Source organism: Vulpes vulpes, chromosome 8, assembly GCF_048418805.1.
Source record: "Vulpes vulpes isolate BD-2025 chromosome 8, VulVul3, whole genome shotgun sequence".
NCBI lineage: Eukaryota > Metazoa > Chordata > Mammalia > Carnivora > Canidae > Vulpes > Vulpes vulpes.
In genome coordinates, this window is record NC_132787.1 from 4,732,194 (window position 1) to 4,756,181 (window position 23,988).

Consider the following 23,988-nt stretch of genomic DNA (forward strand, 5'->3'; position numbering starts at 1 on the left):
TAGCGAATCAAATGTTACTTTTCTTTAATCTTAACAGTTCTTATTTGTGCATGTAATCGGTTACAGATTTTCTCTACTCCAATAGAGAACCATGGACCTCTCCCCTTCAGATAGGTTTGTGTCCTGATCAACTGTTAATTGTATTAAGTAATTTTTCTTACTAAGAATAATTTAGGGGTAAAAAAGGTTTTCCTTTTTTAGAATAATAAATTACTTCCTATTAATGGCCATACGTATAATCTCATTATTTCTTGTTTTCGGAGGCCCTTGAATAGAGGACCAGTGGGGGCAGAGTTGTAGCCAGTCCATCTTATTACTTGTTCACGCAAGAGTGTGGTATATGTGACCATAAATCAGTCCTGGTGTGGTTGTAGGAAAAGTATAGTTGAGAGTCTCTGATCTAATATATGCTCTGGGAATAGGAATTTAAAAGTAGACATGATGTCCCAGCCTCAGTATTAGTTTGGAGATGGTTTTTCCTCCTTCTCTTGATTTGCTGGTCTAAGTGATATAAATAATAATTTAAAACTCTCCCTTTTCAGGGAATGCTGGCAGATTATGTGTCCCAGACTTCTCCAATGATCCCGTCCATTGTTGTCCATTGCGTAAATGAGATTGAGCAGAGAGGGCTGACTGAGGTAAGAGTCGACCTTCAGAGGCACCTGGGTGGCTCAGTTGGTTAAGCGACTCTCGATACCGGCTCAGATCGAGCCCGTGTCAGTCTCCTTAAGATTCTCTCTCCCTCTCCTCCGCCCTGCACCTGTCTGGCTCTGCCCCCGACTCTAAAGAAAAAAGTTAATGTGCAGAGATCGTGAATTTATTATTTGTGTTAATAATTAGGAGTTCTTAACTGAAAGTGTCACCTTAATAATAGACGGGCCTGTATCGGATCTCTGGCTGTGACCGAACAGTAAAAGAGCTGAAAGAGAAATTCCTCAGAGTGAAAACTGTACCCCTCCTCAGCAAAGTGGATGATATCCATGCTATTTGTAGCCTCCTAAAGGACTTCCTTCGAAACCTCAAAGAACCCCTTCTGACCTTTCGGCTAAACAAGACTTTCATGGAGGCAGCAGGTAAGAGTAGATCTTTTTTTTTTTTTTTTTTTTTTAAAGATTATTTATTTATTCATGAGAGACACCAAGAAAGAGGCAGAGACACAGGCAGAGGGAGAAGCAGGCTCCATGCAGGGAGCTCAACATGGGACTCGATCCCAGGTCTCCGGGATCACACCCTGGGCTGAAGGCGGCGCCAAACTGCTGAGCCACCTGGGCTGCCCCAAGAGTAGATCTTAATACTGGAATGTGAGTTCCACAAGGGCAGGATTATTTTGACTCTGTTTCCTGCCCAGTGCGGTGCATGCAACATAGTGGATGCACAAATGCTTTGATGGAAGAATAACAATCTGTGTTTCTGGTGCCCATCCTCTTCCTGTCTAAACTATATAGAGTACTAACAAGGTTTTTGTTTGTTTTGGGGTCAAGTTTGATGCTGTCCTTTTGAACTTGGAGCCATCATTGATTCCTTTTCCCCACACCACCTTTAATCCATTGGCATATCTTGCCAGCAAAAGTCTTGTAAAATTTATCTTTTTTTTTTTTTAAGATTTATTTATTTATTTATTCATGATAGACACAGAGAGAGAGAGAGAGAGAGAGAGGCAGAGACACAGGAGGAAGGAGAAGCAGGCTCCATGCCGGGAACCCAACGTGGGACTTGATCCCGGGACTCCAAGATTGCGCCCTGGGCCAAAGGCAGGCGTTAAACTGCTGAGCCATCCAGGGATCCCCAAAATTTATCTTAAACTTGAAATTTGGGACGCGTGGGTGGCTCAGTGGTTGAGTAGCCTTTGCCTCAGGGCATGATCCTGGAGTCCCGGGCTCTCTGCATGGAGCCTGCTTCTCCTCCCTTTTTCTATGTCTCTGGCTCTCTCTGTGTGTCTCTTGTGAATAAATAAATAAAATATTTAAAAAAAAATTAAAGTTGAAATTTGCCACTCCTGCTACTACTACTCTTGACATCTCTCACCCTGGAGTGATGGAGGAACCTACTCATTTTCCTCTTTCTACTCCTGCCCTCTGCACTATGATCCTCAAACGGTACCTAAAAGGGTCCTTCTGAAATTTAAATTAGATGATGTCTCTTCTGTCTTTAGTATTCTCCAGTGACTCCCCATCACTCTCAGAATAAATCCATGGTCCTTAACATGGCCCCAAAGGCCCCACCTGTCTGATTTGGCTCCTAATTCCATTTCTAGTATCATTTCTCTCAACCCCTCCCTTCTTTCTTTCTTCTCCATTTAACCTGGAATACTTGGTACGTAGTTCTTGATACATAACCAAATTTATTCCCATCTTGAGGCTGTTGCATCAGCCTGTAATGTATTATATGATTTGCTCCTTTATTTCTTTTCAGGTTTCTTTTTGGGTATCTAGTCCTCAGAAACACCTTTCCTGACTGACCACTTTGTCCAAAGTAACTGTTCCCATTACTTTCTAGCTTCTACTATGTACCACTACCTGATCAAGGCCTGCTTTTTGACTAACTCCTCCTATAGAATGTAGGTTCAGTGAGGCAAGGTCTTTGTTTAATTGTGCTTTGCCTGAGCACTTAGTATCTGGTCCATAGTAGGGCCCTATGTCTTACAAACGAACACCTTCTTGGTAATTATAGTCAGTGCAGCTGTGTGCCTGCCTCCCCAGTATATGGGTTGCTAGCTGCTTTCCCTAACTGCAGGAGCTGATATTTTTTTAAAGGTTCTGATTTCTAATATTGAGCTGTTGGCCAGTGTTCTGCTTGTTAATGAAACTGGAGTTTGATGCAGTCATGAACCTAATCAGAAGTTTCAGAAGCTTACTGTATAGATGAGACTTTGTGGTCGATCACTTGGAAGCACGCTGTCAAGGGAAAGAAGTCAGACCTCTTGGTGCTTTCTTTTCATTTACAGAAATCACAGATGAGGACAACAGCATAGCTGCCATGTACCAGGCTGTTGGTGAACTGCCCCAGGCCAACAGAGACACATTAGCTTTTCTCATGATTCACTTGCAGAGGTGAGTACAGCAGAAACTCACTTTTGGGAGTTTGGGAATTTGCCACTGGGAACATAATGTGGGTTGGGTGTTAGGGAGGAAATGTGATGGGTGAATTGTTCCCTGGTAGATCTTATATTGTGGTCTGTGTATAAGCAGAAGGGCAAGTCTTTTAATTGAATGTTCTCTTGCTTAGAGTGGCTCAGAGCCCAAACACTAAAATGGATGTGACCAATCTGGCTAAAGTCTTTGGGCCTACCATAGTTGCCCATGCTGTGCCCAATCCAGATCCAGTGGTTATGTTACAGGACATCAAGCGTCAGCCCAAGGTAGGCAAGTCCACCATATATATAAGATACATAACCATGTATAAACCTGTGTGACGTGATAACGTGAGAGACTGGGGAGAGATAAGCCCTGAGCTTTGGAAGTGTGCTAACTTATTTAGTGGCTTTTTAGGTGGTAGAGCGCCTGCTTTCCCTGCCCCTGGAATACTGGAGTCAGTTTATGATGGTGGAACAAGAGAACATTGAACCCATTCATGTCATTGAAAACTCAAATGCCTTTTCAACACCACAGACACCAGGTAGTAAAGGTAAGGCCCAAGTTGTGTTTCTAAGGGACCTGACTCTGTTCCTGGTTTTAGCAAAGTCCAGCTCTGCCTTTGCTAGAGCTGTTTGGAATTCATATTCTTCAGTAAAAATTAAATTCATTGTGAGTATTCTAACATTAAAAGAAAATTTATACAGTTTTATCCTAATTTTTTCACTTTTATGGAACATGGTTCTTCTTTTCGTTATATATATGGATATTTTAGAAATATAATAACGATTCAGCTATGATTTGATCTTATTTCACTTAGCATATTGTGAGAACTCTTTCTGTTACTATATAATTTTACCATTTTTATGATCATAAACTGTAATTTACTTAACATGTTCTACTAGAGGTTGATGTTATTTTTGAATTTTCCATAGTTACTAATAATGCTGCTATCAGCATTATATGTGTCTACCTTTGTTTTCTCCTAATGATAAATTCCCAAGAATGGGAATAGTTGAATTAAAGGGCTTGAACATTAAAAAAAAAAAAAAAAAAAAAAAAAAAGACAAAAAGGGCTTGACCAACTTGATTTCTTAAAGGCTTTTGCCATTTTGTATTGCCACCAAAAATGTTTGAGGTTGGTTTCTTCCAATTTGTACTGGCATTGGAGACCTGATCTCTCATTTTTACAAGATCTTTTTAAAGAAAGAATGTTGTTTTTTTAACACTGGTCAGAATCAAGTGGTCAGACATTAGATTTGTGAATGTTGGAGTTTGAGAATGGCCTAAATCAGGAAACAGATGTCAGCTATTCATTGAGCAGAGGCCTGCATGGTTCAAAAGATATACTGGTGTGTTAGAGACGATGACAAAAATGATCACTGGGGCTTTGCTTGGGTCTCTAACCTTAGCTCTTAAGTGCTTCATAGAATATTCAGCTCAAAACTGGACACCCACAAGGGTGCTTTCCTTTTTGCCCCTCCTTTAAAAATGTGTCTTACCTTTGATTGAAGTGAGCTTACTGGGGCCCGTGACCACTCCTGAGCATCAGCTTCTCAAGACTCCTTCTTCAAGTTCCCTGTCACAGAGAGTGCGCTCCACCCTCACCAAGAACACACCCAGGTATGTGGAACTGGCCGGCTTAGGAAGTAAAAAAGGACTCTTCCCTTAGACCTCTTTTCCCAGCATAGTGAAGCTTATCGAAGGGAAAATTGAATGAGGCCTCAGCTTAGCAGCTAGCCTTTGAAAGCTAATCTGGAGCCATAATGACCCCTTTTTGAGAAGGGCCTAAAGGTTTTGTTTCCCCTCTCTCCTCTCAGGCGACAAAGAGTAGTTTACAGAGTAGTTGTTGAGGGTTTCCTATTTTTAGCTGATAATATCAAGTAATGTTAGAGTTGTTTATTGACCTTCTTTTTATGGAATACTTTCTCGGTTCATTCTCTTTAGGTTTGGGAGCAAAAGCAAGTCTGCCACCAACCTAGGACGACAAGGCAACTTTTTTGCTTCTCCAATGCTTAAGTGAAGTCATGTCTCCTGTTACTTGCCAGCATTTACTGAGCAAGGAAGGGCACACCTGTACTCTCTGCTCTGCAGCCTCCTGTACTCATTACTACTTTTAGCATTCTCCAGGCTTTTAATCAAGTTTAATTGTGCATGGGAGTTTTATTAAAACTATATATATCTCCCTCTCTTTCTCCTCAAGTAATGTAATATCAACACCTTGTGCTGTCGTTGTTGGGAACCTCTAGATGGGAGATCTTTACAGCAGTAGAAGGGAGAATATGGAATTCATTGTGATGGGGGGAGGGCTGGGGCGGCCGCATCCCTTTGGCTTAAAGCCAAATGCTGCTCATGGACTGATCTTTCTCTGGTGTTATTCAGAATTAATTTCCATGAGACAGTGACAGAAGCCACACCTCTTTGGTAAGACTGACTTGTCTCAGGGTGGGAGGTGGGAGGGCAGGGTAAAGAAAGATTGGACAGAGGATTTAGGATGGTTCCTTCTGAGAACTTGGAAGGGCCCCTTCCCCTAACACGAACTAAGCTATAATGTAGAGCCTTTATAAAAATGGGATTGGATGAGGACAGAACTAGTGATGGGAGTGTGCTTAGCTTTGATTCGGATTGATTAGGTTTAATAGTGTTAAGTGGCACAACCCTGTAAAAGTGATACTACAACTTGTGTTTATCTCTAATGGGCCTCTGACTGGACTTTGAATTGAATTTGTTGAATTTGTTCTGATGCTTGACCTCCTGTCCTCTTGTCCATTGGAGCCCTATTTCTAAAGGTCATATGCCGTCTATTTGGTGTCCCAGTTCACAATTAAGAGTAGGCTATGAGGGGAGATTGTCAATAGTTTGTGTGGCAAGAAAAGCCACAGTCATTTTGTCTTTGCACTTTGGTTGCTAAAATCTTCCTATGGAATATAGCCACATCTAGATAAATATGAACTTTGCCTTTTATTAAAATTATTTCCAATGTCTATAAAAATGCTTTCTTCTATGGAATGTTTTTGACCGCTAGTGACCTTTATCTGTAAAACACATATTTGGAATAATATTTGGAAAAAAGTAAATAGTTTTTTCAAAAGGACTGCAAAGTTGGTTTTCTTGTTCTGGAAGGTAACCTTCAATGCCTTTTTTAAGAAAATATTTTTCCTCAGTGTTTTGGTCTATTGTTCATTTTCATTCTATCTCTGCCCCCCACCCCCCACCCCAGTGCAGCCACCACCAGGGGTTTCTTCGTTTCTCATTCAGTCTCTTTCATTGTCCAAATTGAAGTCCTAGATTTGTCCTTTGACTGTATCCTCTCATTTGAAGAAACTACTTTAAACAAAAACCAAACTTTTTAAACAAGTCTTTAGGGACCACAATGGTGCAGTTTAAAAAAAAAACAACAAACGACTCTGGCTGGCTGACTGCCTGGAACATCCTTCACTGCTGGAAGTGCCTCTGGAGTGAGCTGGGATGATTAACTGAGGGCACCTGCACTTGGAACTCTGAAGCTGGTGAACAGAATGTAGCTGAGATTGAGCGTAAACAGTTGCAGGCTTAATATGTAACCACGGAGAGAGGAGGCAACCTACTGGCTTTTTTCCCAGGAGGTGGCGGCTCTCACAGCAGGGAGATTTTTGCCTCAGCAAATTGGAAGAGGATGGGTCCCCTCTCCTCTTACCCCCCTTTACACACACACACACACTAAGTTTTATTTTATTTTATTTTTTAAACTTTGTCCTAGATGCCATCTCTTTTCTTGCATCTGTGCGAGGCTGGCGTTGGCCTGGTGCCATATTTGCTGTTCTGTAGTATCTCCCCAAGGTGCATTTTAAGTCACTAATGTGGAAGAAGTAAATGGATTGTATAATGTTAGTGAAGGCAAGACTACCCTATGCAGGAACTGATGGCCCATTAACGAAAAAGGAAATGGTCCTGTGTGTCAAATGTTGGCAGCCAGTGGCTCAGTTTTGGGCTAGGCCAGGAGACCTCAGCCATGAAAATAATTCTGATATTAGCAAAGGGAAATATGTATCCACCTCCAACTTCTTTAATAGTACTTCATGTGGAACAGCTGGACTTTCGAGGGCTTTCTTAATTAAATTCTATTTCCTTGATGTGAGATCTAAGGAAAGGGTCCAGTGCTTTGGAGCAGCTGTCACCCCAACTCCTGCTCCTAACCCTTTCTGATGCTGTCTCTTACTCCGTCATTAATGCAGTTTAACTTTACTCTCTCGCTGGCTAATAACCAGAATCTAAATCTTTAAATCCCTTTTCCATCAGTCTAGGTAAGACTCCTAAGTTTGATGTTTAACTGGCCAAGCATTATATGGTTTGATTTAGCAGCAACAATCTGCTTTTGTTCCTGGGTGTCTAGTGATTTCTGCTTCCTTAAGAAGGTGAATTCATTGCAGAAATAGAAGGCATCTGAGTTTCCATCAAAGGACTATAGAGTGTTCAAGTGATTTACCATGACAAGAATGGCCACTTTTGGCCATAAACTGCACCCGTGGCATTGAAAAGGGTCTTGAATTCTTAAATTCCTGCTTAAATTATTGGGAGTGCAAAGCAGCGAGTGCTGTATGAGTGCAGGGAGCAAAGCTGTCAGCCTTGCTGGGTTGGTTTTTTTTTTTTTTTTTTTAATTTTATTTATTTATGATAGTCATACAGAGAGAAAGAGAGAGGCAGAGACACAGGCAGAGGGAGAAGCAGGCTCCACGCGCCGGGAGCCTGATGTGGGACTCGATCCCGGGTCTCCAGGATCGCGCCCTGGGCCAAAGGCAGGCGCCAAACCGCTGCGCCACCCAGGGATCCCGCTGGGTTGGTTTTTGACAGCAGGGCCCCCCTGCCCTCCACAAGCTCCAAACAGACCTATATGCATATACATAGGGTATGTGATTTCCCGTTGGAAAAACATTCGGGGGACCTGCTGTCGTGAGCCTGGTACACCTAACAGTGGTTTGCTTACTCATGTGTCCCCTTTTCTGAGGCTCAGCAAGGGGCAGGGAAGGGCTGTGACGGAGTCCAGATCTGAGAAGCAAGGAACGTACAGAGTTCACCGTTTAAGTCGGCACAGTTCATACAGGAGGGTCTTGAGACTCCTGTGTTCCACTGATAGCCTCGATCGTGACTCAGGTTTCAGCCACTGGAGCGAAAAGCTTTTAAGCATGCAGACTTGGGGCATGTTATTGTGCTTTTAGTGTAAACAGGATTTAGAGAATGGTCACTTAACCTAGGAATTTAGTGGTTTAAAAAAAAAAAAGTCTCCCTGTAGTTAGTCTGTTTTGTAAATAAGTGAAGGCCCCAGACCTGGGGGTCCTTAACTTGTATAATTTATTGGACTCTGGTTCTCAGTCTGTATTTGTTGATGGTTTCTATTCACGAAGTCAGGCAGAAGGCAGTTTGACGTCACTAGGAATAACCTTGTAGTGTGTGGGAGCCTTGTCCTCCACATTTGTGTGGGATGGAAAAGGAGGCCACTTTTCAGGGACTCAAGAGCTGGAAGCAGGAATTATCCTTTTGTCTACCTTCTCTCTCTAGAACTCTTGCCAGCTTCATTTAGTTGCATTGTTTTTATACAGATTGCTCTCACATCTCACACAGTTGGACACCATCTGTGTGCTAGGCTCAGACACGTACAAATGGATGTTTAGACGTCTTATAAAGCACTTGCTAGTTAATATCTTCTCTGGTCTTCGGTGAAGATGGAATTAACCGATTCCTCATAAAGCCTCTAGGAAATGTAATATGGTGATTGACAGTGTACCAAGTGCTTTCATTCATCATCTTACCTGATGCCACCACAACCATGTGGGGGGGAGCAGGTAATCTTATCCCACTTGACAAATTCAGAAGGGTGATTTGTCTTAAATTCCCACAAACTAATCTATAGTTTAGCTGGGATAAGAACCCGGGGATTACAGCTCCTACTGGAGTTCAGCTGTGGTGCTTGCTATTTTAGATCAGCATTGTGGGGTTTGTTGATATATTATTAGGTACGTAAGTGCTTCCACTTGAGGCTGTATATGGATGTGCTTATTCACAGATGACCCAGAAGAAGCAGGGAGGCCCAGACTGTGGGGAAAAAGCATTTGGGACAGGACAATTTTTTTTTTTTTTAGCTTTTTTTTTTTTTTTTAAGATTTATTTTTTTCATGAGAGGCATACAGAGAGAGAGAGAGAGGCAGGGACACAGGCAGAGGGAGAAGCAGGCCCCATGCAAGGAGCCTGACGTGGGACTTGATCCCGGGACTCCAGGATCAAGCCCTGGGCCGAAGGCAGGCACTAAACCACTGAGCCACCCAGGGATCCCCGGCACAGGAAAATTAAATGCCTTCTTGGTTGGGCTTATTGTCGTGTAGAGTGGAAGCCCTGGGCTTGGTCGGTGATCCAGGTCTTTTCTGTGTGGAAGGAGGAGGATGAGCTGGTGTGTTTGAGGTTCCTCCTGGTTTGAGAGTCCGTTCTTGGGTCACCCATGTGCATCTTGTGTGCTCTGAAGCTCAGAGCCAAGAACAGGCAAGTCTCTGAGCCAAAACCATCAGCCTGCCTCTAGAAACGTGTCAGCGGATTAGCTTATTGGCTTTCCCCCTGAGTGGCATTAGCTCTCACCCCGTCTCATGTTCACCATCTGGCTCTGAGTAAGAAGTCTTCGAGTGATCGCTCTTCAGCAGCCTGCTCTGTGCCAGGGCTTTCTGAGGGCTGTTCGGCTTTCTTCCTCATCAACCCCAGAGCCCACTGCTCTCCAAGAAGAGGTAGTCAGTCTGTTGTGTCCACACATATGCATACCCGAGATCAGAATACTTTAGACCTCAGAGGAAAAAAAAGTCCGCTCAAAGGGGAATGCGTCTGTGTGGTTAGTGGCCCAAAGTCTTTTGTTGTCAAAACTAACAAGGGAATCTGTCCTTAGGTGAGTTCTAAAAACGGAGGTGCTCCTGCCACAGAGAAAGCTCTCCCTGCCTGCAGGATGATACAGTTGGTCCAGATTTTAGCAGAGCAAGACCTACAAAGGGGCTGGGACTTTTCTTTCTCGTCGGAAAGCAAGGCCTCAGGTGGGGTGCTTAAATGAACCACCTCTCCTCCTCCCCGGGAGCTGGCTCCTCTCCCCTCCTAGGTTAGTATACGTTGCCTGGGGCTAAACGCCTGATGCTTCTGGACAGAGTCCAGGCCCTCAGCGGAGAAGCCGCACTGTGGAGATACAGCTGCTGGCATTAAAGGGCTAAGCCCTTTCCAGCTGCTTTGCTTTAACGGGAGCTGCCTGCAGTCGGCAGCTTAGCGGAGCTGTCGTAGCCCGATTAGGAGGAAATGACTAATCTCGGCATCTTCCCACGGCACTGGCCTGGAGGCTGTGGGGAAGATAACCCGGTGGGGTGGGAAGTGGTTGGATAAATGGTATTGGAGTGCTAGGCGATTATCCCCTCAAAAATGGTGGTCCCTGCTTGGCGTGGCTTGTGTTTTATTCTGTCTCCGTAAAAGATAGTGCAGTTTTCTTCACTGGCCTCCCTGGCACTGGGAGGGGAGATGTTAACCGTGGTGGGCGGCCTGGGTATTGAAAAGCTGGAGTAGAGTTGAGAGAATATGAGGGCAACGGTGCCCATCCTCCTTAGAGGAAGAAGACTCGAGACCCTCCAGTGTGGTCCCCACTTTGGCCTTACATTCCCATTCATTCATTCATTCATTCATTCATTCATAGTAGGCTCCATGCCCAGCATGGATGGAGCTTGAACTCAGGACCTTGATATTGATTGTGACACTTAGCTGATGAACTACCCAGGTGTTCCTCCCCTTCACTTTAAAATCTGATCTAAAAAGCCAACATCTGGGGATGCCTGGGTAGCTCAGCGGTTAAGCGTCTGCCTTCGGCTCAGGGGAGTGATCCTGGAGTTCTGGGATCGAGTCCCACATTGGGGGCCCTGCGTGGAGCCTGCCTCTCCCTCTGCCTGTGTCTCTCTGTGTGTGTCTCTCTCTGTATCTCTCATGAATAAATAAATAAAATCTTCGAAATAAAATAAAAAGCCAACATCTGGGGCGCCTGGGTGGTTCAGTTGGTTAAGTGTCCAACTCTTGGTTTTGGCTCAGTCACGATCTCAGGATTGTGGGATAGAGGCCTGCATTGGGCTCTGTGCTCAGCACCGAGTCTGCTTGAGATTCTTTCTCTCTGCCCTGCCTTCCCCATCTGCCCCTCCCTCCACTTGTATGCATGTGAGTGTGCTCTCTCTCTCTCTCTCAAATAAATAAATCTTTAAAAAATAAAAAAGAGCCAAGATCTGAAGCAGAAAGGATCATTTCCTTAGTTGTAAGATGCACTTAAAATATATGTTTTAATATTTCTGAGACTTGGGATATCTTATAATCACTGGCATCGTACAAAAGCAACGCAGTGTTTTTCTCTTCTTTAGTGGGTCATAAAATAGGGGTGCATCTTATTAGCAATGCTGTTTGGGCTGGAAGTGTTAGCTGTTCACGGGAGATAGACTGTTGGCTAGACCAGATGTGGAGGTCCGGGAACCTGCTACTTAGCTGTGCTCCAAGAGCTTTAAAACGGAGTTCCCTGTGTCTGAGAGAGGCTGCAGGATAGAAAGGGCAGTGCTCAGCCCCAGAACATCTGGCTCAGAGAGGCAGACAGGCAATGTGTAGGATAGGGTCAAAATCTGCCCCACTGATGACCCCTAGTGCCACTACATGTGACCCCCAAGTTGGGGAAGTGTAGGAAAGAAGTCCTGGTGTATCAGTGAGGCCACGACCAGAATAAATAGTACTTCCTGGTGGAGTTTTGAAATCAGCATAGTCCTGAAACACGGGGTGATTTCATGCAAAGAAGATTAGAGGTCTGTTTGGGCATCGAGCTGGGAGTGTGTATTGTAATTCTTTGTCCAATTTGCTCTCCAAATCCAAAATATCAGAGGCCGTTCCTCCCTTGAGACTGGAAGGCCATGGTTTGGAGACCAACAAAAAAAGGACAGTCAAGGAAACTTGCCCTGAGACGAGAAGTAGACTAAAAATACAGTTTTGTTTAAGAAGGGTCTTCATGTTGCGGTAGAGAGAGGCGTTCAGAGAACCGTGAGGTAGTATGTTCAGTGCCAGGATGGAGGTGCGTGTGTGCAGAGTGCTGGGGGAGCTCAGGAGGGACAGGCGGGAGGCTTAGGAGCCCCGGAGATGATGACGCTATGGCTGCACCTCAGGACTAACAGGGCAGCGAGAGAGGGCCGGGAAGCCAATTCCAGGCGGAGAGGCACCTCCAGCCTGGTGCCTCATGCCTGGACACCAGCAATGTCCTGGCCTCTCCCCTGATCTCAGGCTGGACCTGGCCTGGCTGGGCCTTGCTCCATCTGTCCACGGAGCTGGGGTGCAGTTCTGGTCTCTGCCGGCATCAGTGGCATCCTCACCCCCCTTCACCCCCCCCCCCCCCCCCCCCCCCCCCCCCCCCCCCGGCAATAACTGCCCCCTTGGCTGACTTCATCAGAGCTCTGGAACAGTTTGCATTTCCCCCTTTTCTGCCCATTACCTGCAGCCTACTAATTAGTGCTGTTGGACTCCACACTCTCCTAACCCCCTTCACTCCCCGAGCCTCCCCCTAGCTTCTGTAACTGCGGACTGCTCCTCTGCGTGGCTGCCCCTCCCTGAGAGGTGATTGCAGATCCTGGCTGTGCAGCCTCCCTGCCCCGGCTGCCCAAGTGGCCGCTGTTTGGCTGGAGGATGCTGCTTCTTGATTAGCTCTTAACTTCTCCCCTCCCTTCTTCACTCCCTGTCTTCCCCCTGACAGTGCCGGATAATGCCCCCTGGGCGCTGGCTCTAGGTTAACATCCCTCTTGATGAGCTCTCTTCTCACGGGGCTCCAGGTCATGGAGTGCAACGACGTGGGCCGTGGGCCGTGGGCCGTGGGCCGTGGGCTGTGAGGGACTGAGGCGATCCCCGCTCCTGACCTAGTGCATTCTCCCACCAAGTCCCCAGTCAGCCTGTTGCAGATCATTTGACCTTATAGAGATCACGCACTTTGATTTGTGCTACCTCTTCAACCCTCAGCTCCGATGGCTGCTCCCCTTTTGTTTTCTTAGCTTTTGTATGAAATTCCAGATGCTCAAAGTCCTACATCTTTTTACCCCTTTATACCTGCCCGGCCTCCTTACCCTCATTCCCTGGATCTTCCTGCATATCAACTCTCCACCATGATCACCCCAGTGCTCCACTTCTCTGTTCTGGGGAGGTCTTTATTTCTTTCTTGGGTTTGATTCTTTTTTTTCCCCCTTTTTAAAAAATTTATTTATTTTTAGTAATCTCTACAGCCAACATGGGGCTTGAACTCACAGCCCTGAGATCAAGAGTTGCATGCTCTTCCAACTGAGCCAGCCAGGCGCCTTTTGGGTTTTATTCTTGACTCCTCTTTCCTCTGAGATCCTCCTGTACCAACACACTTACACTCTCCTTTGCTCTAGCTAACTAAGGCTGGGCAATGGGAGGAAGAGGTTCCTTCTTTAGTAATAGCCGGCTTGCATCAGAAACTGCTGGGGACGCGGCTGAGCCACTGGCAGGGAATGGCAATCTGTGGTGGTAGATCGTCTATGTATTGTGTGTGTTGTATATGTCACACGATGATGGGGACAGCCCCACCGCCCACCGAGATCTGTGTCAGGTGCCTTGCTAAACACATACATCCCATGTGTTTCCAACCCCTTATTTAATAGACCCCATTTTCCAGATGAGTGAAGTGAGGCTCAGGATCCTTAAGGAATTTGCTTAAGTTCACGCAGCTATAACTGCCTGAGCCTTTATTTAAGCTTTTTCAACCCTTTCAATCCCTATTATACTTTTATGTAGTCTTCCTCCTTTTTTTTTTTTTTTTTTAATATGGTGCACAGAATCTTTTAAGTCAAAGTGATATTCTTTGGAAAGTGAGAGTCTCTTTTAAGTCAAAGTGATATTCTTTGGAAAGTGAGAGTCTCTGGATCATCATCTTCTCCCCTCAGTCCGAGCAGCCCAAATGTGTCCCAGAGCCTGGCCCCTTCGGGGGCTGCCCCCCCCCCCACGCCCCTGCACTGCACAGTGGGGTCCGAGTGTGTCCTCTTTCCAGCCAGAGGTAGCAGTGGTGGGGGAGGAAGTGGAGAGGGGCTTCCTGCCAGCCAATGGGGACGCGGCAGCCTATGCTCTGGGCTCACATCATCTGCTCCTGCTAAGACAATCATCAACATAAAAGGCTAATTGTATTAATCACCAAGGCACCCCCTCCCTTTCGGGAGAATTATGAATTGCAATTGCAGATGGCTCTGCTGATTGAAGGCAGCGCTCAGCGGGGAGAAGGGCCAGATCAGATTACACACCATTAATTAAAAACTTCCCCTGACAACCGGGAGGAAGGGAGTGCGCACCACCGAGGGTCTGCCCGGTTGGGTCTCAGCCCTCCCCGTGCTCCCGCCCCCCACCCAGGCCCAGGGGCTGGGACCGGGAAGCCCTGCTGCCCCTGGCTGGAGCCTCCGAATTTGGGAATTTGGCTCTCGGAGGCCCAGCCCTTCCCTCAGCCAAACAGATGGCTGGCTGGCCTATTAAAGGGCTGGGAGAAGGAGAAGCTAACCTTTGGTTGCTCGGCCCTGTGTCTAACTTTGGATGCTCTTCAGATTCTAACCTAGTTCCTCACTTTTCAAGAAGCTTGTGTCCTCTTGCTCCACTCTATTCTCCGCTTTAAAGAAGCGTGCTTGAAACTAGCCCCAGCTCCCTCTCCAGCAGCCTCCTTTATCCTTTGGGCCGGGGACGTTGCCCCTGAGACGGAGGATTCAGTCCGCTCTGGGGGAGCAGCTGGGGGCTGGGCCCAGCTCCCCTCCCCTGCCAGCACAGGCGGCCCAGCGCTCTCCCCGGCTCATCTGAAGTTCTAACTCTTGAATCCTCTTGATCAAATACCGCCTCCCCTCCCTCCCCAGTCTCCCAGCCTCAGTCATTCATTCATCAAACTTTTATTGAGCACCCAGTGTGTGCTCGGCTCTGGGGACGCAGAGATCATTTGTCTAGGAGCTTCAGAGCCTGCCGCAGGGACTCCACACACACACACACACACACACACACACACACACACACACACACACGCCCTCTTCAACCTTCTAGTTCTTGCTTCCTTCCTTTCTTCCTCTGGCTGTAGCTTGTAGAAGCCACCCCCCACCCCCAGCTCTATTTTGGAAAATTCTAAGCTGGGAGCTGGGGAGACCTTAGGGGGCTGTGGTACTGAGCTGGATGACCTTTAGCAGGTCCATCACATCCCTCCCCCCTACCTCCACCCCCAGCTGTCCCTGCTCAGAAAAGGGCACAAGAAGCCCTGGGCTCTGAGAGATTGTGAAGATGGATGAGCGGGCCCGGCTCGGACAGACGTGAATAGCCCTCCACACTGACGGTATTATGGAACGCTGACCGTGGCCACCGCGGCCATGGGCACTTGGGGACTCAGCTCTTGCTCTGGTCCCAGGCTGGGCTCGGTCACTCTGCCCCTGGAAGACTCTGGTAGCCCCTCCCGTCCCCAGGCGCCTCTGGAGACATCATGGGAAAGGCCCTATCTTTTTTATGGATCTGGTTGCTGTATCTCAGGGTACCATGGTGATGGGCACCATAGAGATGAGCAGAACAGACTTTTATTGGCTCGTCTCTTTGTCCCAGTGTCCCTCCTCAACCCCCTCCACACACACAAAGCGCCCGGGTCAGTAGATCCAGGAGAGAAGGAGGTAGTTAGTGCAAGTAAGTGGAACAGATGAAAGGAGGAAAAACCTACTCTCTCTTCCCTCCCTCTCAATCATCCCCCCCCTTCTTCCCTCCTCCCTCCCATTACCAACAGCCATTGTATTCAAACCCAATAATTACGGTAACAGCAACAATAATCATCATTTATTGGGTTTGTTTTTCCAGCATCTTAACTTCGAAAACATTTTCCCATCTCTCGTTTGCTTTCACAGCAGGCCCTGGGGGAGGACTGTGCCCATTTGATAGCTGGGGAAGCTGAGATCCAGGTAGGAACCCACATCGCGGGGAGAGTATATTTACAGCAGCTTGTAAATATGAACAAACCAACCGAGGCTAGTAGTCCTTCAACGGCAAATCTTGGTTTCTTGGGTCATTCCTGCGTTCTTATCATCCCTGGAACTTATCCAGTAGCTTTGGGAAGATGCTGGCAGAACTGAGAATGCAGCTGAAGAACAGCTTGTGGCCCAGTTGTGGATGGGGAGCTGGGATGGAGACTTCTCCCTCTCAGGACTTTCCCCATGAATGGGGCTGCAGGGTGGAAGGTGGGCAAACATCTGGGGAGAACCTGCCCTGGAAAATGCCTGTTTGGCCCAAGCCTCCCTTGCCTATATTCTACCCGTGCTAGCCCTAGAAAAGGCTCTTGTCTGCTCTCCACAAGGGTGGGGTCCTCCCCTGGGCAGTTAGACATGTGAGGAATGAAGATTGATTGGAGGGACAGTCTCTGTCCTCAGGAGGCCGCCAGGCTGAGGGTGGGTCTGTAGCCTAAACATCCCTAAGGGCAGAGGTAACCCTGTGAGAAGCTCAGAGACTGTCCCAGGACCTGATCCTTCTGGGAAGCCTGGATTTTCCCTCAAGGGTGAGTGAGATGTTGGGGTTCCCCAAGGTCTCTGTAGCTCTTGCTGTCTAAGCTGAGTGGCTGTCTGGGCCTCAATACCCAAAACAAGGTGACTGGGGAGGGCCAGGAGGCCCACTAGGTTCCAGATGGATGAGAGAAATGGAGGGCAATCATGAATTCCCTGCCTCCTTCTGCTCTGTCCCATTAAGGGATGGAGGAGGAGAAAATGGAACAGGTTTGCTCTCCAGATTCTATCTAGAAATGGAATGCCAGGGATAGGGATTGGCATTCCCTGCCCACCCTGTTAGGACAGGGGGCCTAGCTTCCCCACCCTTCCTGCCCTTATCGTGCCCCCCCAGCACTCCCCCCAGAAAACCTGAAGTCTGATCGTACCAGGCATGCCACCAACCTAAAGGGCTCCTCTCAGAAGCCCAAAGGTGGGGGCCAAGTTCTATGCCATCTGACACACATTCTCCATTTCAGTATCCCCTGTACTGGGCTGAGATTCTGTATTCTCTTGCTCCACCTTGGCCACTGTCTCTACTGTTTCAGTCCCCATGAGGATGGCCAGCCGCTGGGCCATGGTCTTGGTGTCAGGGAACAGGATAAAGTTGTAGATCAGCGAAGCCAGGACAGCTCCTGTCAGGGGTCCCACCCAGAAAACCTGAGGGGGCAGAGAGAAGTGGGAATGAGCTATCAGGATTATAGGGTAGCTTTGGGACCCTTGCCTGCTTCCCTACTATTAACTTGGTCTCCCAGGACCCCTCGGGCTGTCTACAAGGTGACAAAATTGAGAAGCAGACCCACCAAGTCTATGCAGGTGAGGTGACCTTGCTTTCCACAGGGCGGGCCCAGTCTCCTCACCATCCCTGTTTCCCTCCTCTCGCCTCCCGTTCCAACCAGGAGCCCTGGCTAAGGGCTGTTCCTGCCTGTGCTGGTGTGTGTGTCTATTTCTGTTTGTCTTTTTCTTTGTCCAAGTTTGGAAACTGGTCCAGCTGGAGGAAGTGAATAAAGAAACAGCCAGGACTGGAGGCCTGAGCCCAGGCTGCATCTCCTGCCCTGGCCCATTTACTGACAGTCCACTGGGTGCCCCTGGCTACTGAAGCTGGAAAGAAAGGAAGTACGGGCCAGGATGCTTGCCTGTGTCTTCCGACCCTAGGGAAACCCTCACTGGGGGGGTTGAGATGGTCCACGATACGGGCACTTGTGTCCCCGAGTCCCTGTGGCCCCCCTTGCTGGTGAAAGCCACTGTCCCTACCGCCCCTGCTCAGGCCCTCCCCTCCACGGCTGCCAGCAGAGGCTCTCACCCAGTGGACCTTGAACTTTCCAACGATGATGGCGGGGCCGAAGGAGCGGGCCGGGTTCATGGAGCAGCCGGTGAAGTAGATCTGGGGGGCGAATGTAGGTTCAGGATGTGAGGGGGCTTAAGGCCCGGGAGGAGACAGCCCCCTCTGCCCCGACTCAGAGGCTTGGTCCCGGTCTTGGCCATTGCAGCATCGAATCCCAGACCCAGACTGTGGGAACACAGCCTCGGCCCGACGCATGAGGGGCTAGGGGAGGGACGCTTCCTGGCCTTTGGGGCCCCTGCGGCCTCCTCAGGGGAGGGACCAGTGTGTGCACGTACACGGCGCCCCCTTCGCCTCTTACCCCAATGAGGTGGCCCAATGACAGAGAGATCCCGATCATGGTGGCCGGGGAGCCTGATGTCTGGCGGCTGTCGGTGGAAGCAAAAATACAGAGCACCAGCTGCAGAGTCAGAACCAGCTCCACTGCCACGGCCTGGCCGGTCGAGGTGCTGCTCCGGACCTGGGTGAGGAGGCGGTGCTGGGAGTGATGCAGCTCCGCCAGGGGATGGTGGCCCCCTCGGGCTCGCGTCCCCTCACTGCCACCGGTTCCTGGACTCGGGGTGGAGCGAGCAGAGAGCTGTGCCCCGGAGTCGGGGTCAGCCCTGGACGTTCTGTCCCCACAGAAGGGAGTGGGTGGCATCCCTCCCTGCCCACCGGTTGGCGGAGGGGGCACCCAGGACCCAAGTGGAAGGGAAGGCTCAGGGCAGCCGAGGGGCATGTTTTTGAGCGGACTGGGCGGAGACCTGGGGAAGTAGGTGGAAGGCTAGATGAGGAGGGGAATCTGGGGGAGCGAGGCCGGCCTCGGGGTGCTGCGGAAGGAGGAACATGGGCACCCAGGGGAGCAGGCCCATGGGCATGCCAGGTCCCCTGCGACCACCCGCAGCCCCAGGCCTCTCTGGCTACCCTGACCCTTCAGTGCCTGGTCCTTCCCTGACTCCTGCCCCTTGCTGTGGCTTCTATCTGTCCCACCTGTTCCCTGTACCATAGCCCCATTCTCGCTCTGCGCACTAGAGCCACAGCCCGGGTCCCCAGGGGCCCGGGGCTCAGGCCTGAGCAGCCAAGGAGCAGGTGGCTGAGTTATTCCCCCCCCCCCCGGTCCTCCCTTCTCAGGCCTGGCCCTCCACCCTTACCGCCTGCGCGGCACCCCTGCACCTACCATGTTAACCCCCAGGGTCTCTCGGATGTCCCCCGGTATGACCCCGTAAAGCACGGCAGCCCCCAGGGTGGCCCCCGCCAGCTGGGCAGCCACATAGGCCACGGCACGGGGCAGGGAGATCTGGGAGCCCACGAGGAAGGCCAGAGTCACGGCAGGGTTGATGTGGCCCCCACTGGTCTTCCAGGTGATCTGCACAGCCACGGCCGTGGCCAGGTTGAAGGTGATGGCCGTCTGGAGCACGGTGGGAAGCGCCGTGGGCCAGGGCAGGGCCGAGCCCACCCCGAAGAACACGTAGAGCCCCGTGGCCAGGAACTCCGCGAACAGCGCCTTGCTGGCCGCTCTCCAGAGGGGGCCCAGCAGCATCCCCGCCACGCTCCCCCTGCCCCCGGCCACGTCCTGTCCCGCGGCCGCTGCCTCCGCTGCTTCGGGCCGCGTCTCTGGCCTCTGATCTCGGCTACCTCCTGGGGTCCCTTGCCTCTGGCCTGGCTTCTCCGGCCCCCCACCTGCAGCCCCTCTCCTTGGCTACTGCCCCAGGGACCCGCTGCTCAGACTAGCAGGGGACAGGCCAAGAGGATCCTGTGTGTCCCGAGGGGGAGGCGTGGGGCTGATACACCGAGCGCTCACGTGCTTGCTCCACCCCAGCTCACCTGACAGCTGGCGGAGGGGAAGGGGGGCAGCCCCAGGCACTGAGCTGGAACCCCCGGGTTCCCAAGCTGGACAGGGGCCCAGCCTGAGGGTGGCAGGTACAGGAGCAGTGGCAGGTGTGGGATTCCGGGCTGCTCACATCCCCATGTCGGCGTAGATGCGGCAAGCTCATCAGATCCAAGGCCCGCTCAGAGGGTCCCGTGCGCTCCCAGAGGCCCCCCCCTTCTCCTGGCTCCCTCTGCCTGCGGGGCTCTGCTCCAAACGGGCTCACACTACTCTGCCCCATAACCCCGGATGGGAAATGAAGCTCTTCCCTCCGTTCCCGCCTAAATCCCTACTCACAGAAAGAAGATGCGCCTAGAGCCAAGTTTACTGAGGACCTGGGCCTGTGTGGGTGCCGAGGGGACAGAGGGAGGAGGGGTTTGTTCCACAGCTGAGCAGATGACACACACGGCAGTGGAGAATTTCCCCTGCGAGCTGGGAATTTCCACTGGCTTGTCCTTGGCTTCTCCCTTTCAGCCCCTCTCCCTTCCGCCCTGCTCTCCCCCTTCTCAGGGGCCTGAGCAACTCCTCTCAAGTCTCACACAGGACAGCTGAGTCATTTGCGTGGCAATGCTGGGCCTAAGGTCACCCGTGCCCTAGGCTCTGCCCTTGTAACCCCAGCAGCATATCAAGGTATTTTCTCAAACCAAGGTGTTCCCTCCCTAAGAAGCAGCTGCGGAGCCCTTACAACAGTCTTCGCCTCCCGACCACATCGGGGTGCCCTGACCTCGCCCCCTGGCCAGGACCCCTGCTGCTTGGATGTGCCTGTCGTCCTCAGACTCCTCAAATGCAACCAAATGTCTCCAAAGGGGATCCGCATCCCTCTCTGCGCCCCCCTCCAATGCACTCTCCCTGTTTTCTCCAGCTCAGTTGGTGGCACCTGGGAAGCATCCTTGAACCTTCTCTCCCTCCTGCCCCCAACCAATAAGGGCAGCAGGTCCTGCAGAGTTTGCATCCTAAATATTTCTTGACTCTGCCCTCTTCTCACCACCCCTGCTGCCCTGCGGCCTTGAACCACTCTCTCTGTCTGCTCCCTCACTCAGCGCCAATCAATTATCCACGCTGCAGCCCGAGTGATCTTTCTAAAATGCAAATCTGATCCTGCTGCTCCCTTGGCTAAAATCCCTTCAAAATGGCCCTCATGCCCGGCCTCCAAGGTCCTGGGGGATCCTGCCCCTCCCACCTCATCTCTCCCCACTCCACGCTTTGTCCTTTGCCCTGTGGCCTCACCAAATGGCCGGTAGCTCTGGAACATTCCACGCTGGTGGCTCCCTGGAGGAAGCTCTGTCTTCTCCTCAGACAGCCCTTCCTGCGTCCTTTGCCTGGGTAACTCCTAACTCATCCCCAAGGCTCAGCCTCAGGGTGGCCTCCTCCTCTCCTGGGGGATGACCCTTCCCTGTGCTCCCACCATTCCTGGGCCCTTTGTGCACCTCAGTCCTCATGGGGGGCGGTCATGGTGCTAATGTGCCCCCTTAATGAGGTGGTGGGGCAGGAACCGAATTTTGCTCTTCTCTACATAGAGGGCCTTGCACAGGGATTGGCCATAGTTGGGCCTTGATTAACATTTGTTGAGTGAAAGACATCTCGGGTAAAAGCCCCTGGACCTCCCGGAAGCAGGTGACCTGCAGATCTCTCTGGTCTTAGCCTGGGGCCTGCTCGGGTAGGGCCCTGTTCCTCTCCCACCCGGAGCGCCCTCTGAAAGCTGCAAGTGGGATACCCCAGCTCTGCTGCAGGCTCTGTCCCTCACCTTCCCCCACCTGCCTTCCTTCCTCCAGGCTTCCTGGCCTCACCCTCCCCTCCCCAGCCAGATCCCCTGGTGCCCGCTGTCCAGGCTCCCTGCTCTCTCCACCGCCCCCAGCCCCCCTCTCCCTTCCATTCTCCTCCGCAGCCCCTGCCCCCACCTGGATCTGTGCTGCCAGCACTGCAGGAGAAAGCACCCAGCCACGGGGGCTGCTGCCATGACCTCAGCGGGGGTCACAGCTCTGCTCAGCAAGCCTGACCCCGTCCTGGGAGGGGGGGGACGACTCTGTCTCTTGCCACCCTTCTAAGGCCTCCGAGGAGGAGGCAGCCAGTCAAGGGCCCCTCCTTGGGCTCCCGGCTGCCTCTGAGCAACTGGGGTTTTCTCTGGGCTGCTCCCAGGCCCATCTGGGGTTTCACTACTCCCGCTCCAGGCTGCCACTTGATAAGGGGGCCTGGGTAATCCCAGAGCAGTGGAGAAACCTCGGGTTTGTCCCGCCTGTCCTGTCTCTCTTTCAAGCCTTTGCTCAGGTCGGGTTCCAACGTGAAGCCTGCCCGCGTTCTCCTCTCCGGCCAGCAGCTACTTCTGGATTTGGCCTCCTCGCGCCTCCCGTTCCAGTGCGGACTCCCATGCTTGCCCGGTAACAAAGAGGCTTTCCGTGAATGCCCGAGGAGTGAAGGAAGGTGGCTGTGGGTGCAGCGTGGGTGACGCTCCTCCCTGGCGTGGCGGGCGCTCTGCCTCGGGCTGTCCCAGGGAAGCTCAGGGCATCTGTCTCCTTCCCTCCAGCAGACCGGGCCACAGAGGCTGCCCCACACCTTCCCTAGCACCTGTGCACCGAGCGCCGAGCACTAATGCCTTCCTGCCCAGAGCCTCTGATGAGGCAAGACAGGCAAGAGCACTTGCACGCTGCTATGTATGCTGCACCCCTGACCGGGCATAACTCCCGCGAGCTCAGTTTCCCCTCTTATAAATGGAGATAACTGGGATCCCTGGGTGGCTCAGCGGTTGAGCACCTGCCTTCGGCCCAGGGCATGATCCTGGAGACCCGGGATCGAGTCCCACATCGGGCTCCCTGCATGGAGCCTGCTTCTGCCTCTGCTTGTGTCTCTGCCTCTCTCTCTGTGTCTCTCATGAATAAATAATAAAATCTTAAAAATAAATAAAGATAATTCCCATTTTCCCATGCGTCATTAGGGGTAAATGTGCTGATACCTAGGAAAGTGTCCCTGAGCCAAAAAAACTTGGGTTGTTAGGATTGTCACTTCCCTCACCCCTTCGGGGAGACAGGTATGAGGATTGGGCTGCGGTGGGAAGGGTCCTGGTTGCTGCGGCAGTTCCAGGACAAGCAGCTCCTGGGGCTTCTGTTCTGGGTGGGCCCTGAAGGCTGAGAGAATTCAGTGCAGCAGCCCTTGTCTCCAGCTGGCCTAGAGCAGAGACGCCTGGGGACAAGAAAAGATCGTTCACCCCTGAGGCCAGGTGGGCATTGGCCAGGGCTTGCTCAAGCTCTAGCTCCAGCCGGCACCTCCCTGGGTCTGGCCAGTCCTGGGCTCTACTGAGAAGCTCTGAGGTTTCTCTCATGCCCTGAGGCCTTTAGCCAAGGCCCCACACCTGGCTCCTGTAGCCGTGTGTGTGTGTGTGTGTGTGTGTGTGTGTGTGTGTGTGTGTGTGCCTCTAACGGCCTAGAGGCCTAGGTGCTGGGGTGACTATCGCCATCCGGGAGTGGGGTGTGTGTAGGTACCTGTGCACATGGGGGCATTGTGAGCTCTGACTGAGGTCCTCTCAGCTTGAGGGGGAGCAAAAGGGAGGGGAAGGAGGGAGGTGCTGGGAGAGAAGGGGAGAGCATGAAAGCACGTTTTCAGAAAGGGAAGGACTGGGACGCCTGGTGGATTGGCGGTTGAGTGTCTGCCTTTCACCCAGGGCTGATCCTGGAGACCCGGGATGAGTCCCATGTTGGGCTCCCTGCATGGAGCCTGCTTCTCCCTCTGCCTGGGTCTCTGCCTCTCTCTCTCTCTCTCTCTCTGTGTCTCTCATGAATAAATAAATAAAATCTTAAAAAAAAGAAAGAAAGAAAGAAAGAAAGAAAGAAAGAAAGAAAGAAAGAAAGAAAGAAAGAAAGAAAAGAAAGGGAAGGGAAGGATTTGAGACGCTTGGGTGGCTCAGCGGTTGAGCAGGTTGAGCATCGGCCTTCAGCCCAGGGCGTGATCCCTGGGCCCTGGGATCGAGTCCGGCATCAGGTTCCTCGCAGGGAGCCTGCTTCTCCCTCTGCCTATGTCCCTGCCTCTCTCTCCGTGTGTCTTATGAATAAATAAATAAAATCTTTAAAAAAGGAAAGGATTCAAGGTAGCTTCCCACGCATCATCTCGCCAGTCCTCCCAAATTGTGGCAGCCACGTCGACGCTCCCCTCCTCCCTCCTCCCATCCCCCGGGCAGCCCACCTGGCACACATTCCA

At 51.0% G+C, this 23,988-nt stretch overlaps 2 protein-coding genes across 15 annotated transcripts in view; one reads left to right on the forward strand and one right to left on the reverse strand.

Annotated features, from left to right (window-relative positions):
• RACGAP1 (Rac GTPase activating protein 1) overlaps nt 1–6,165 on the forward strand; it is a 28,372-nt gene extending 22,207 nt beyond the window's left edge. For all 14 annotated transcript variants that reach the window (XM_026000299.2, XM_026000294.2, XM_072765321.1 and 11 more), the window contains 7 exons: nt 543–638; nt 875–1,073; nt 2,945–3,050; nt 3,226–3,358; nt 3,489–3,624; nt 4,586–4,694; nt 5,019–6,165. In XM_026000299.2, coding sequence (XP_025856084.1) covers nt 543–638; nt 875–1,073; nt 2,945–3,050; nt 3,226–3,358; nt 3,489–3,624; nt 4,586–4,694; nt 5,019–5,094 — 855 coding nt within the window. In that variant the 3' untranslated portion in view covers nt 5,095–6,165. The remainder of the gene's footprint in view (nt 1–542; nt 639–874; nt 1,074–2,944; nt 3,051–3,225; nt 3,359–3,488; nt 3,625–4,585; nt 4,695–5,018) is intronic.
• Nucleotides 6,166–15,892: 9,727 nt separating this feature from the next.
• On the reverse strand, nt 15,893–19,695 carry AQP6 (aquaporin 6). Its single transcript, XM_026000489.2, has 4 exons — nt 19,114–19,695; nt 18,259–18,417; nt 17,919–17,999; nt 15,893–17,275 (listed from the first exon to the last, which is right to left on the reverse strand). The coding sequence occupies exons 1-4, from the start codon at nt 19,474–19,476 to the stop codon at nt 17,063–17,065; spliced, it is 816 nt and encodes a 271-aa protein (XP_025856274.2). The 5' UTR covers nt 19,477–19,695; the 3' UTR covers nt 15,893–17,062.
• Between the last annotated feature and the right edge of the window lie 4,293 nt (nt 19,696–23,988).